This window comes from Tiliqua scincoides, chromosome 3 (assembly GCF_035046505.1).
Source record: "Tiliqua scincoides isolate rTilSci1 chromosome 3, rTilSci1.hap2, whole genome shotgun sequence".
Lineage (NCBI taxonomy): Eukaryota > Metazoa > Chordata > Lepidosauria > Squamata > Scincidae > Tiliqua > Tiliqua scincoides.
This window is the reverse complement of record NC_089823.1, coordinates 219,593,560-219,606,399: the sequence shown is the minus strand read 5'-3', so window position 1 is coordinate 219,606,399 and position 12,840 is coordinate 219,593,560. Positions and strand designations below refer to the sequence as shown.

Here is a 12,840-nt window from a genome sequence, read left to right as displayed (position 1 = left end):
ATAATTTAATGAAATGATTCAAATGTAAAGCAGTGTTTTAAAGGAAAAGAAGATATTTATAATTAAGCAATTTGGCTTCTGTTTGGTTTTTAGGTTTGGGATAGTTATGGTCGGCTGTTGTATAGCTCACAGTCACACGAGTACCCTATCACCTCTGTTGCTTGGGCTGTTGATGGGGAGTTATTTGCAGTGGGATCTTTTCATACCTTACGACTTTGTGACAAAACAGGGGTAAGTAACAACTCAGTACAATATTATATGGTTTATGAATAAAATAGCACTTCAGAGAACATACAGTAATGGAAATAGAACTATTTTGGCCTTTTCTTAGTGTGTCTATCCAGTTGGTTTCTGAATGAATGATTTCTATTGTCATATTTGAGGAAATTTTCTTGTTTGCATTGCTTCTGTATTTATTAACCTGATAAAAATTCTTGACCGTTCTATTTACAAGTTGCTTTGTAGTTGTATTTCTATTCTTTGTCTCTCATCTTACATCAGAACATCTCTGTATGTTTTGTGCTTTTATGAAAAAGTGAAGTTTTTAAAAATATACCATTTTCTCCTCCAGTGGTTAAATAACATGGGCATGCATTTTGCTTGTATGTCTTATAATGCTATGTTGAAATGAGGTTGTTTTATCTTATTTGATTATGTTTTGATGTAATTAAGAAACTGCCATATACTTGTTAAGGTGCTGTTTCCATTATTGTGTAGTCCTTCAGGTAGTCCTTCAGGCATGAGTCCTCTGTGTCTGTTTCTGTATTTTTCAATTGTTTGCATTTTCTTGCTTTTGCGTTATTCTGATGATTGTTGTCAAAGAAAAAAGGCTGTTTGGTTTATCAAATCCTCCTTCTTCCCCAAGATTGCTTCTTATTAAGTATGTACAGTATTTGGTTAAGAATGTGGTTTTCTGTAGTTCTAAAGTTGGTGATCCATTACAGTACCCATTTGAATTTGTTCTGGGATGGGGGAGGAAATCTCTTTTCAAGCAACCGTATGATACTTATTTAAAGATCTCGTAGGATGAAGTAGCTGACAGTCAGTTAATTGTCCACATACCAAACATATCTGTTCAGTAATTACAGAATTACTGAGGGGATGTGCTGGTGGGAATAGACAGTGCAGGGCAAGGAAGAGAAGGTTTCAAGTCTTTCATGGGAGAGTTTCATTACCAACCCACATCTGAAAGGCTAATAGGAGAGGACTCTGGCTTGCTGAACCGAGACCGCAATCCTATACGCACTTTCCTGGGAGTAAATCCCATTGAACCCAATGGGACTACTTCTGAATAGACATGTGTAGGATTGTGCTGTAAGGTTTTCAATGACCATTTGCTCTAAATAACCACTACTAGCTTTTTTCTGAGAGCTTAGCACATAACCTGATGTGGTAACCACCCCACATGAGTTGCAACACTGTGGCATCACCCCCTTCCAGTTTGAGCTGTCCCACCATATGGACTGTGATGCACACATTTGCACCTTGCCTCTATGTGGAAGTGATCAATCTAGCAGGAATTTTAATTTTTGTTACATTTTACTCTTAAGAGATGATTCTGTGCGCTTGGGTAACTATTATTACTCTCCTCCTTCCTGCCGCTCCTGTCTCTAGAGGATACTTGAGTCTCCTCAAATTTCTGCCAAATCAGAATTCAAGTAACAGATGAGCTGCAAATTATCATTTGTAAACAAAGCCTTATATTGATAGAAAATTAAAAACACATTGAATTAAGCCACACAAGATAAGGACGCTCAAAAATTATTCAGCGTTTCCTTCTGAATCTGAAATGTATTCCCAATCATAACATAGTTTTATAATACTTTAAGAAGTAAAAATAAAATGATTTTTGTCAATTTAGAAAGGTTGGGATATTTGGTTTTACATTTTAACACTTTTAACATGTTTAATATTAATCTTTTTGTTGTATCTGTGACAAGTAAAAAGATGAATGACTCTTTCTAGTTTGAAGTGACTAAGATTCTCTGGCAAAATCATTTTGTTTTAGAGGTCCTAAATCATAATATTTTCAGACAAGAAAGTGTACTTTTCAGAAAATAAATTGCACTTCTGTGTCAGTATAATTGATTTTCCAAAAGCAGTGTTTGCAGTTGAAGCATTAAGGTAGATGGATATGGAAATTCAGTAAATCACTAATCATACAGGCTAGTTTTTGTTACACTTATTCACATCTGCCTTTGTGTATTCTAATTGATCATAGTTAAGTGTACTTTTATAATAAAGAGCAAAACAGAGTGTTCCTATGGGTAATGACATGAGAAGTTTAAGAATACTAACTCTGCAATAGTATGGCTGCCATTGTTTCCATCATTATACCACTACATGAAGGTGCCTGGTGCTAGGACAACTTCACAATCCTGTGATTTTTGAACTGCCTCATTGAAGCAGTAAAGTGTAACATGAATTCCATTTTGGCTTTTAAAAAAGAACATTTTAAAATACATAAAAATATTGATCTGATTCATTCATCTGCTGCTCGCACCAAATTAGGTGGGGAATGGCAAAATTTGAAGTTACTATACTTATAGCAGTTTGCTAAGAAAAATGCTGTACTATAGTGTTTTTCAACCTGTGGGTTGTGACCCCAGTTGGGGTGTGAAGCCTCATTTGTGGGGTCACAGCAACTTACAGGAACAGAAATGGCTAGCTTCCATGGCTTCACCAGCATGAGGAGGAGGAGGATGGCAGCAGAGCAGAGAGGCCTTTGCCTGGCTGCCTCACCCCGTGAAACCTTGCACGTGATCTTGTTGGTGCACAGCAGAGATGGGGCCTGGGCTTAATAATATGGGCCAGCCTCTCACAGCAGACATTATGCACACAATTTTGGATCATCTGATTTTGGATCAGATCAGTAGATCTGCTGGATCTTTCTTCAGATCACAGGAGGGGGGACGGATCAGGTCCCAGAAGGAGGGCAGGATCAGCTATGGGTCCCCAGATGCAGTTTGTTTGTTTGCTTGTATGTTTGGATCATGGCACAAAAAAGGTTGACGACCATTGCCTTAATGCACCTCTGTAATACAGAGAAGATATTTTTTCTCATGAGCCCATGTCAGTACCTCCCTATCAACTCATTATCACATCAATTGTGAATGTATTTTTTCTTTTCTTCACCACTTCTGATGCATGCTTTTTGAGCAATCTCCCTTTCTTTTAATATTTGGGAACTAGCAAGACCTGGCTACTGACAAAAGACACTTTCACACATAACATGAATGGAGGCAGCTGCTTGAAATGTGATCTAGTTAATGTGTAATATGGCCTAGATACCACTGCACTATAAAATCTCATACCTACTTACTGACATTCCACTCTTTCACTCTTGCCTGGATGTCTTCCTGCCTCACAAATCTGTTTTGTACATGTTGTTACTCCCCTCTTGTACATCCCATATATGTTATCTCCTATCCCTCATTTGTCCCTGACACATGCTCTCTCTTTCTCCTTCCACTCCTCTTATACTGCCTTTGCTTACACAGGAGTTTGGGTACCACTACAGTAATACATGCTCACATTCGCAACCATGCACATTAGTCATAATGTTATTACAGTGTGATAGTGTACAGCAGTCCAGAAGTTGATTTTTTTTGTGTCAGGATAGCTCATGACTTGTGGTCCTTCCTCCAGCAACTGTTGTGGTATTGGCATCTGTTGTGCAGATGTAACATTTGGAGAGTTGCTTTTATTTGCAGTGGCAAAGCACCGCCTTTTTCCTAGCCTGGCTCACATTCTTGTGATGATTTCTGGAATCTATAGCCTTTTAGGAACAAGGAGAACAGTAATATGAAAAGGTAACATTACTGGAAATACAGTAGAAATTCCATGTTGGCAGCCTTCAGTCTCAAAAGACTATGGTATTGTGCTCTGAAAGGTGGTTCTGGAACAGCGTCTAGTGTGGCTGAAAAAGCCAATTCAGGAGTGACAATCCCTTCCACACTGGGAGCAAGTGCAGTCTGTCCCTGGTCTGTCTCCCTGGCTATGGGCCTTCCTTCTTTGCCTCTTAGCCTCAGACTGTTGGCCAAGTGTCTCTTCAAACTGGGAAAGGCCATGCTGCACAGCCTGCCTCCAAGCGGGCCGCTCAGAGGCCAGGGTTTCGCACCTGTTGAGGTCCACTCCTAAGGCCTTCAGATCCCTCTTGCAGATGTCCTTGTATCGCAGCTGTGGTCTACCTGTAGGGCGCTTTCCTTGCACGAGTTCTCCATAGAGGAGATCCTTTGGGATCCGGCCATCATCCATTCTCACAACATGACCGAGCCAACGCAGGCGTCTCTGTTTCAGCAGTGCATACATGCTAGGGATTCCAGCACATTCCAGGACTGTGTTGTTTGGAACTTTGCCCTGCCGAGAATGCGTCGGAGGCAGCGTATGTGGAAAACGTTCAGTTTCCTCTCCTGTTGTGAGTGAAGAGTCCATGACTCGCTGCAGTACAGAAGTGTACTCAGGACGCAAGCTCTGTAGACCTGGATCTTGGTATGTTCCGTCAGCTTCTTGTTGGACCAGACTCTCTTTGTGAGGAGGAGTTGACACCAGTCATTGAGGAAAAGAGGAGAGCTCAAGCAGCATACAAGTCCTCCCAGTGAGCGCAACCTGCAGGTCCTCCGAGCTGCTCGCAGCAAAGTCCAGCAGATTGCCAGGAGATGTGCTAACGACTACTGGCTCCAGCTCTGCTCCCAGATACGGATAGCAGCTGACATGGGCAACATCAAGGGAATGTATGACGGTATCAAGCAGGCCCTAGGTCCAACGCAGAAGAAAATTGCCCCTCTGAAGTCTGCCACAGGCGAGGTCATCCAGGATTGGATGCAGCAGATGGAACAGTAGAAATTAGACAATGCAGAATATGCTTATAAGCAATACTGGGTCAGAAACTTTTTCCACATAAGTGCTACTACAAAGCACTAGTATTAAAACTTTCTGCATGTATAGTTTGCATTGGTAAAATTAAGTTACTTGCACAACCTTATCCCAAATACACACACATGTGGGCGCAAACACTCAACAGCAAGTCCTACTGAGCTCATTGACACTTCTTAGTAAGTATACAATGGAATACTACATTAGAATATTTCCCCCTAGAGTATTATTTGAGTTGACCCTTCAAAAACTCTCTTTTTAAAATTGGGTTTGGAAGAGTTTCATTCACCTCCTTTAAGGGAAATGCAGCAAGACAATTTATGCTCAGTTTCAGGACTTTGTATGTGACAATTTTCTTCTTAGATATTACGAGAGATATCTGAATACATTGCCACAGTTTTGCTGCCATTTAACCTATAATTTGCACACCTGAATATAAGGGGAGCCCCATTATCCACGGGGGTTCCGTTCCTGGAAGCCCCACAGATATGGAAAACTGTGGGTATTTAATCCTGCAGTTTTTGCCACCACCACCCCAACCTCCGAACCCAACAAGAGCTGGGCTCCAGTCAGGCCTGGAGGATTGCTGAGGCCCCTAGCGGCTGCCAGAATTTAAAAAAAAAAAAAAAAAGGCAACTTCCAGTTTTACATTAAAACCAGAAGTGACATTTTTAATGCCTTATAAAACATTGGGAGGCCCAAGGACACCCTAGAGCGATACTGGAAATACATGGATGCCGAACCCACAGATAACATGGGCCCCCTGTATTTACCTGTCTTTCCCAAATTTGACAGGATCTAGAACTCTGTATAACTAGTTCTTTATACTCAAGTGGTCTTTGGGCTTCCATTTCTCACAGTTCGATGTGCCTCATAACAAACCATTTTGAAATGGAGATGAATTTCAGAAGCAGGTTATAAGAACATTTTGTGACTCCAGGACACTAATGTAGGTAAAAGCATCCTCAATTGTAATCTCTCCCAATATTATTCACAAAAACACTTAAACCACAATGACATCATTGCAACCTAGAATTTTAAGTCTTGATTTTTCCATACCACTCTTCCCGCTATTATGGCAAAGTGAGGATTCTAATCCACATTAGTGGTTGTGAACTTTGTATTTGCATGAGTTTGGCTGTAATCTTTTTATGCAGCATAAGACAATTGAGGGAAGAAACTAAAACTTTACTGGGCTATTTAATTACAGCTGATGACATGTTTTGTTAATCATTTTGCTAGAGACTTGAGAAGCTGTAATTTTGTGTTGTAAATTGACAGTATTGCTAATTGAACATTTATTTATTCACATTACCACCCTTCCTCAAAGGAGCTCAGGGTGGTATACATAGCTCTTTCCCTCCTTTTCTCCTCACAACAACCCTGTGAGGTAGGTGAGGCTGAGAGACAGTGACTGGCCCAAGGTCACCCAGAAAGCTTTATTGCTGAATGGGGATTTGAAATATGCAGCATAATATAATGCTGTTAAGTCTATTTACAGAATGATTTGAAGTGGGGCTTCCTACGAAGGAATTTTAAAGAAAACACACATTAACAGTAGCTAAACCCAGATACTATCTATTCCTTTTCAAACAGCAGAAATAATTTATGAGGTTTGCCTCCATACATTTTTGCTGCTTCATGCAAGTTTTTTCCTTCAATATAAATAGCTGCTAAAGAATTAGCCATGCTGGTGCTGAGAGAGAAGAGAGAATGAGTCACATAACCAGTGTGATAGTGTTTGAAGAGAACCAGACCTGGCTTTCTGGTCAGCACAGACATTTTTATTGTGTCTGATGTAATGGAGCTGAATCAGCGAATTGCTCCCTTGAGAGCCATCTGGAGATATACATATCATTAACCCTTCTGCAGCATATGCAACTAGTTACCAAGCATAATTTAATTAAATACGTTAACATATACTCTTTTGCTTCCACCTCCTTTGTGCTTCTAGTCTGTTTCTTTGTTCTAATATTGTTTTTATAATCTTTTTAAAAATCCCTAGTAGTTTACTATTTTAGCAGTAACATTTCATTGAAGGTGTCAGTCACAACTGAAAAAAAAAATCAATACTCAAATTAGCTTTTGAAGTTGCTGTTAACATTTGTGCCAGGCAGAAATGTATTCAAAGCAAAACAAATTTCTTTAGCACTATGCAAAGAACTATTCTGTCTTCCTTTCAGTTCTTGGTTTTTAAGATTCTAAGCTTTTATAGAAAAGACCAGGACTTGAAGCCTGTGACTTTTCATACATACCTTGGTGGGTGACTTCCTGTGGGTTTGCTTACTTGCTTTGACGCTCTTGCTCATGTTGCAGTACTCTTAAACAGAAATAGAAATCAGGAAGGACTGAAGTCTTCTAATATTCCCCCACCCCTGCCAGCACAGAAAATGAATCCTGGACCCCCTTCTCAGTGCCCCATAGAATGAAAGAAGCTTTTTATATACAACTTAGAATTGTTAGATTATAAACCATGCAGTTTACTTATAGTATTATGAGCTAATATACATATATGGCAGTTATGAATTTTTTGTTGTAATAATTTATTCAAGCATGTCTTTTGTCTTGGTTATTCTGCTCATTTCTCGAGAGGTTGACTAACCTCATTATAGAATTGTTGTGGTGTTTTTATTATGAAATTCTTTTTCAGAGTTTTGCCTGCATGCTGTTATAAAGAAATCTAATATAACTGTTTAGTCTATGTACTGATACATTATCTATGTATTTTTGTAACTTGTGGCTACCACGTAATTTCACCAAGATGCTCAGCAGGAAAATCTGTGCGATTCCATGGTATTAACATTTAATTACTGCAGATACTCATCCATAAGTCAATCTCACAGGGCAGGTTTTGAGCCAAAATCATGGAATTTTCTGTGACCTTCGGATAAGTCGGGGAGGGGAGGATTAAACTTAGCAGGGTGTCTGACTAGTTTTGTGTGATTTTAACTGAGGCCAGATCATGAAAAATAATTGTTTTTTCCAATAATTGTTACCTAAGAACTATACAGTCTCTAATTTACTAAAAATATAGTAAAAGATCATAAGATACATTTTTATTCTCTAACTTTTTAAATTCTGGTCTTCACTACCTTTTTATAAACACTATCAGAGTAAGTGCACTGTACACAACATACCAGTAGAACAGTGGTTCCCAACCTGGGGTACATGTACCTCCAAGGGCACTCAACAGGACCTTTAAGGGTGCTTGAAAAAGAATTGAATAATGGCAGAAAAAGGCAGGTAGTGCTCCAGAATACCTTGCAGGGCCAGCAAGGCAGGAAGGGAGGTAGCTAGTTGGCTGTGAAAGCCCCACCAATAGCTAATTTTTGGTGATCAATTTATGTATGAATCAGTGATTGAAAACCAGCACAGTAAAAAAGCTGAAACATAATATGGAAAGTGATCAATCACCAAGAATCTCTCAGGACACTTCTGGTGTATAACAGTGAAAAGGCATAGTCTTCACTTCTTCAAACAGATAAAAAGAGAAAATACTGTGATGAATACATGTGCCTGGTCTGTTAAGCCAGAGCTTAAACATATAACACATAACTGGGAGTTTGCAATTCAATTCATAGGAGAGAGACAAGCAACAAGGAATTACTGTAAGTGCAGCTGCACTTTTTAGTTGCAGTTGTAGTTGCAACTTAGTAGTTGTAGTTGTACAACTGCAACTGTAGTTGTAGTTTAGTTGTAGTTGCAATTTACTATTTACTCAGAAGCAGATCAATTGCTTTCCATGGGTGTTATTGTTAAGTAATGGTGCACCGAATTGTAGTTTGGTAGTTTGTTTCAGATGTAAATGAGGATTACATCCTGGTGTTTAAAAAATAGACTTCTGCAAAATGCAAACATATGCAAAACAAAATGAGGCTGCAGCAGGCCCTGTACACTTAGAGAAGGACACTTGTTTCAATTCAGTGGAAGTCTCAGGAGCAGTAAAAAGGTTAACTTTGGCTGGAGCTTTTCAGGGGTTGCCTGGGAGATTAACAACCCTCTAATTTTCTCTACATTTCTTCTCCCATGCTGGTTGAAAAGCAATGCTGCTTGAAAAGCAACTTCACCGGAGCTGAAAAGCTCTTCCCCCTGAGCGACCTCGGAGATAAGCTTGATTTATTAGCAAAAATTTCTCACTATGTAGGCGAGTATCTACGGTATGTTCCTGATCCCACTATTCTGTATATTATGACATCTCCCATATGCTTTATTATACATATGTTGTATAAAGACATTTTTTCAAAAATTATGCATGGTAATAGTTTTGCCTTTCACTGGAGAAGCAGTTGTAGGCATTTTTCATTGGTGGAGTTATTCTTATTTTCTTTTTTTTCTTTTTAAACTAGCGGGCTTCAGAAAGCCCTCTGGAAGCAACTGGAGCACAGCTCCAGTCGCCTTCCAAGGGTTCAAGTGGGACCAAGTCTTGGCTCAACATGAATCCAGAGGACCCACATTGATCCATGTCCGTGGATATAAAATCTGCAGATAAACAGGCTCTACCTGTATTAAGAATACTAAGGATCCTTGTGCTACTGCTACTGTCTTTTATTGCAAGTTGCTTTGAGCAACCTGTATTTTAGGGGGAAATGTGGGCTATAAATCCAATAAATAAGAAATTTTGGGAGGGGGATCACATGACATTTGAGCTCTCTGCTTTTAAAATTTTATTCAGAGATTTTATAAAATGGATAATTAATTTAAGATTACCTAATTGGACAAGTTAGTGACAAGTTTTTAAGAAACTGTCTGAGGGAGAAAACATGTTTGTACTCGAGGTCAAGACAAGAGTATAGAATGTAAGTGTGTGACATCATGTGCAAAGAGTGTATGCATGTATAAATTATGGCATTTTCCTTCAAAACTATTATTTTTCTCTAATGCTGTTCATGTATGCTTTAAGGGGGAACACCATAATTTATACATATGTGCCCTTGATGGTTGACATGTTATACATATACTTTGTGCTCTGTTAAGAAGCAGTCTTAAGATCTGCTTAATAATATATATCCTTTAGCAGACACGTATAGATATATTTTTCAAAACTGTAGGTTGGGATTTAGCTCTGTGATTAATTTCACACTAATAAACTACTGTGTGTAACTTGAACCCTTAATGAAGACTGGGGCCTCTTATTCTCTCAAAAAGTTTTTTTTTTTAATGTAATTGATAGGCTAGTTTTTCTGAAGTAACTTCTGTGTATGGAATACATGTATTTTTCTAATGTATTTTGCTACATTTAAGATTAAATTTCCATCAGTAACTGTAGAAAATCTAGTAATTTTTATTTAATGTTATTCTGGGATTTGATCCCAGTTCTTGCTAGTATGTCCAGTATTTTTTTAATGCCAAACTGATTCTTCTTTAAAAAAACAGAAAAGAAAACAAAAAACCCCCCTGAAAAATCAAGGTTTTTCCTTTGGTCTCCCAGTTATTTCCTTTACATGTACCGGGGTGGCCAAACTCAGTTAATGTAAAAGCCACATATGATAAATGTTTGAGAGCATTCAGATGTTTGAGAGCCTCAGGAGACATGTTTGAGAACTGTGATATAAGAAGCATTTAGATTATCAAATATATTTACTCACCTTGAACATTAAATGTAAACACTATGAACATTAAACTTACATTAATTCAGTAGACTCTGTTTACCTGGAACAGGAGGTCCCCTGTATCCACAATCTGGATCTGCAGATTCATTTATCTGTGGATCAGATCCTGCCCCCCCCCCTCCACATGCTCTGCTCCTCTCACTTCCAGAAGGTCCTCTGAGCCCAGCAGAGGCTGCACACATCCATCCGCAGCCTCTATCGGGCTCAGACTGAGCCCAACAGTCATAAAAGTGCTACTTCCAGTTTTACAGAGAAACCAGAAGTGACATTTTTAATTCCTTATAAGGCAGTGGGAGGCCCGAGGAAGCTTCTGGGCTCGGAGGACCCTCCCCCAGAGGCAAGGGGAGCAGAGTTCCCCTTGGCTCTGTAGGGTGGAGGGAGACCTTCACCCATATCCGCGGGGTCACTTAACCAAAGGGGTTTCCAAAACGGAACCCCTGTGGATATGGGGGCACGTCTGTAAATAATTTTATTTATTTTTCAAATTTTTATGCCACATTTTACTTGTGGTGCAAATAGGAGTCAGCCAGCCATGAGCCGTGCATTATATGTCAGAGAGTCACATGTGGCTCCCAAGCCATGATTTGGCCTCCCCTGACATATACTAACAGTAATTGCATAGGATTCTACTGTAATTTGACATGAAAGCACAACCAAAGTTCCAGTGGAGTTGTTCTGGTAACATTCTGTTTCAGGCAAACACATTTTTATATCATAAAATTGTCTACATAATATTCTGATAAAATAAGAAGAAATTGGATTAGAATAATCTGTTGGAATGGTACTCACACAATGAACACAATCATTCATTTATATTCCAGGATTAAGAATGAATGCAAGGAACTTATTTTGGGATGGGTCTGCCATACCACAAAACTATCATTCATTCTTGGACAGAAGACTATATGTTATTTTAAAAAGCAAAAGCACTTTTGGTAGTTAGTAGCATTCGGACTCCATTAGTTCACTGGACTAATGTTCAGTAAACATAGTCATTGTTTTAGACAACTTTAGTCATAAGTTCACAGATAAGATGAAACTTTTGTAGTGCAGCTGTTTTTGCAAAGAAGCAATCCCAGAAGCTGATTTAATATTGACTTACTGCTGATGTGCACTCATGATGTGGTACTGTGCAGCCAGTTTGTAAAACATTTACTTCAGATATGCAGAAGAAAGCTTGAAGTGTTTATGTTGCACAACAGACAAGCAGAACTGGTCTGACTACAGAGGCAAACTAGGCAACTACTTATGGTGCCAACATTCCAAGAGCACACTAGCCATAGGTATAAAAATGTCTTGGAGAGTGAGTTGCTGCCTGCATTTCTGAAGGAATTGCACACAGCTCATATCACAGCTATCATAGAACATAAGAACATAAGAACAGCCCCACTGGATCAGACCATAGGCCCATCTAGTCCAACTTCCTGTATCTCACAGCGGCCCACCAAATGCCCCAGGGAGCACACCAGATAACAAGAGACCTGCATCCTGGTGCCCTCCCTTGCATCTGGTCTTCTGACATAGCCTGTTTCTAAAATCAGGAGGTTGCACATACACATCATGGCTTGTACCCCGTAATGGATTTTTCCTCCAGAAACTTGTCCAATCCCCTTTTAAAGGCGTCTAGGCTAGACGCCATCACCACATCCTGTGGCAAGGAGTTCCACAGACTGACCACACGCTGAGTAAAGAAATATTTTCTTTTGTCTGTCCTAACCCGCCCAACACTCAATTTTAGTGGATGTCCCCTGGTTCTGGTGTTATGTGAGAGTGTAAAGAGCATCTCCCTATCCACTCTGTCCATCCCCTGCATAATTTTGTATGTCTCAATCATGTCCCCCCTCAGGCGTCTCTTTTCTAGGCTGAAGAGGCCCAAACACCGGAGCCTTTCCTCGTAAGGAAGGTGCCCCAGCCCCGTAATCATCTTAGTTGCTCTCTTTTGCACCTTTTCCATTTCCACTATGTCTTTTTTGAGATGCGGCGACCAGAACTGGACACAATACTCCAGGTGTGGCCTTACCATAGATTTGTACAACGGCATTATGATATTAGCCGTTTTGTTCTCAATACCCTTCCTAATGATCCCAAGCATAGAATTGGCCTTCTTCACTGCCGCCGCACATTGGGTCGACACTTTCATCGACCTGGCCACCACCACCCCAAGATCTCTCTCCTGATCTGTCACAGACAGCTCAGAACCCATCAGTCTATATCTAAAGTTTTGATTTTTTGCGCCAATGTGCATGATTTTACACTTACTGACATTGAAGCGCATCTGCCATTTTGTTGCCCATTCTGCCAGTCTGGAGAGATCCTTCTGGAGCTCCTCACAATCACTTCTGGTCTTCACCACTCA

At 39.8% G+C, this 12,840-nt stretch overlaps 1 protein-coding gene across 5 annotated transcripts in view; it reads left to right on the top strand.

Moving 5' to 3' along the window:
• IFT80 (intraflagellar transport 80) overlaps positions 1-12,840 on the top strand; it is a 123,433-nt gene that overhangs the window by 53,424 nt on the left and 57,169 nt on the right. For all 5 annotated transcript variants that reach the window (XM_066620195.1, XM_066620194.1, XM_066620193.1 and 2 more), the window contains one exon: positions 94-231. In XM_066620195.1, the coding sequence (XP_066476292.1) occupies positions 94-231 (138 nt within the window). The remainder of the gene's footprint in view (positions 1-93; positions 232-12,840) is intronic.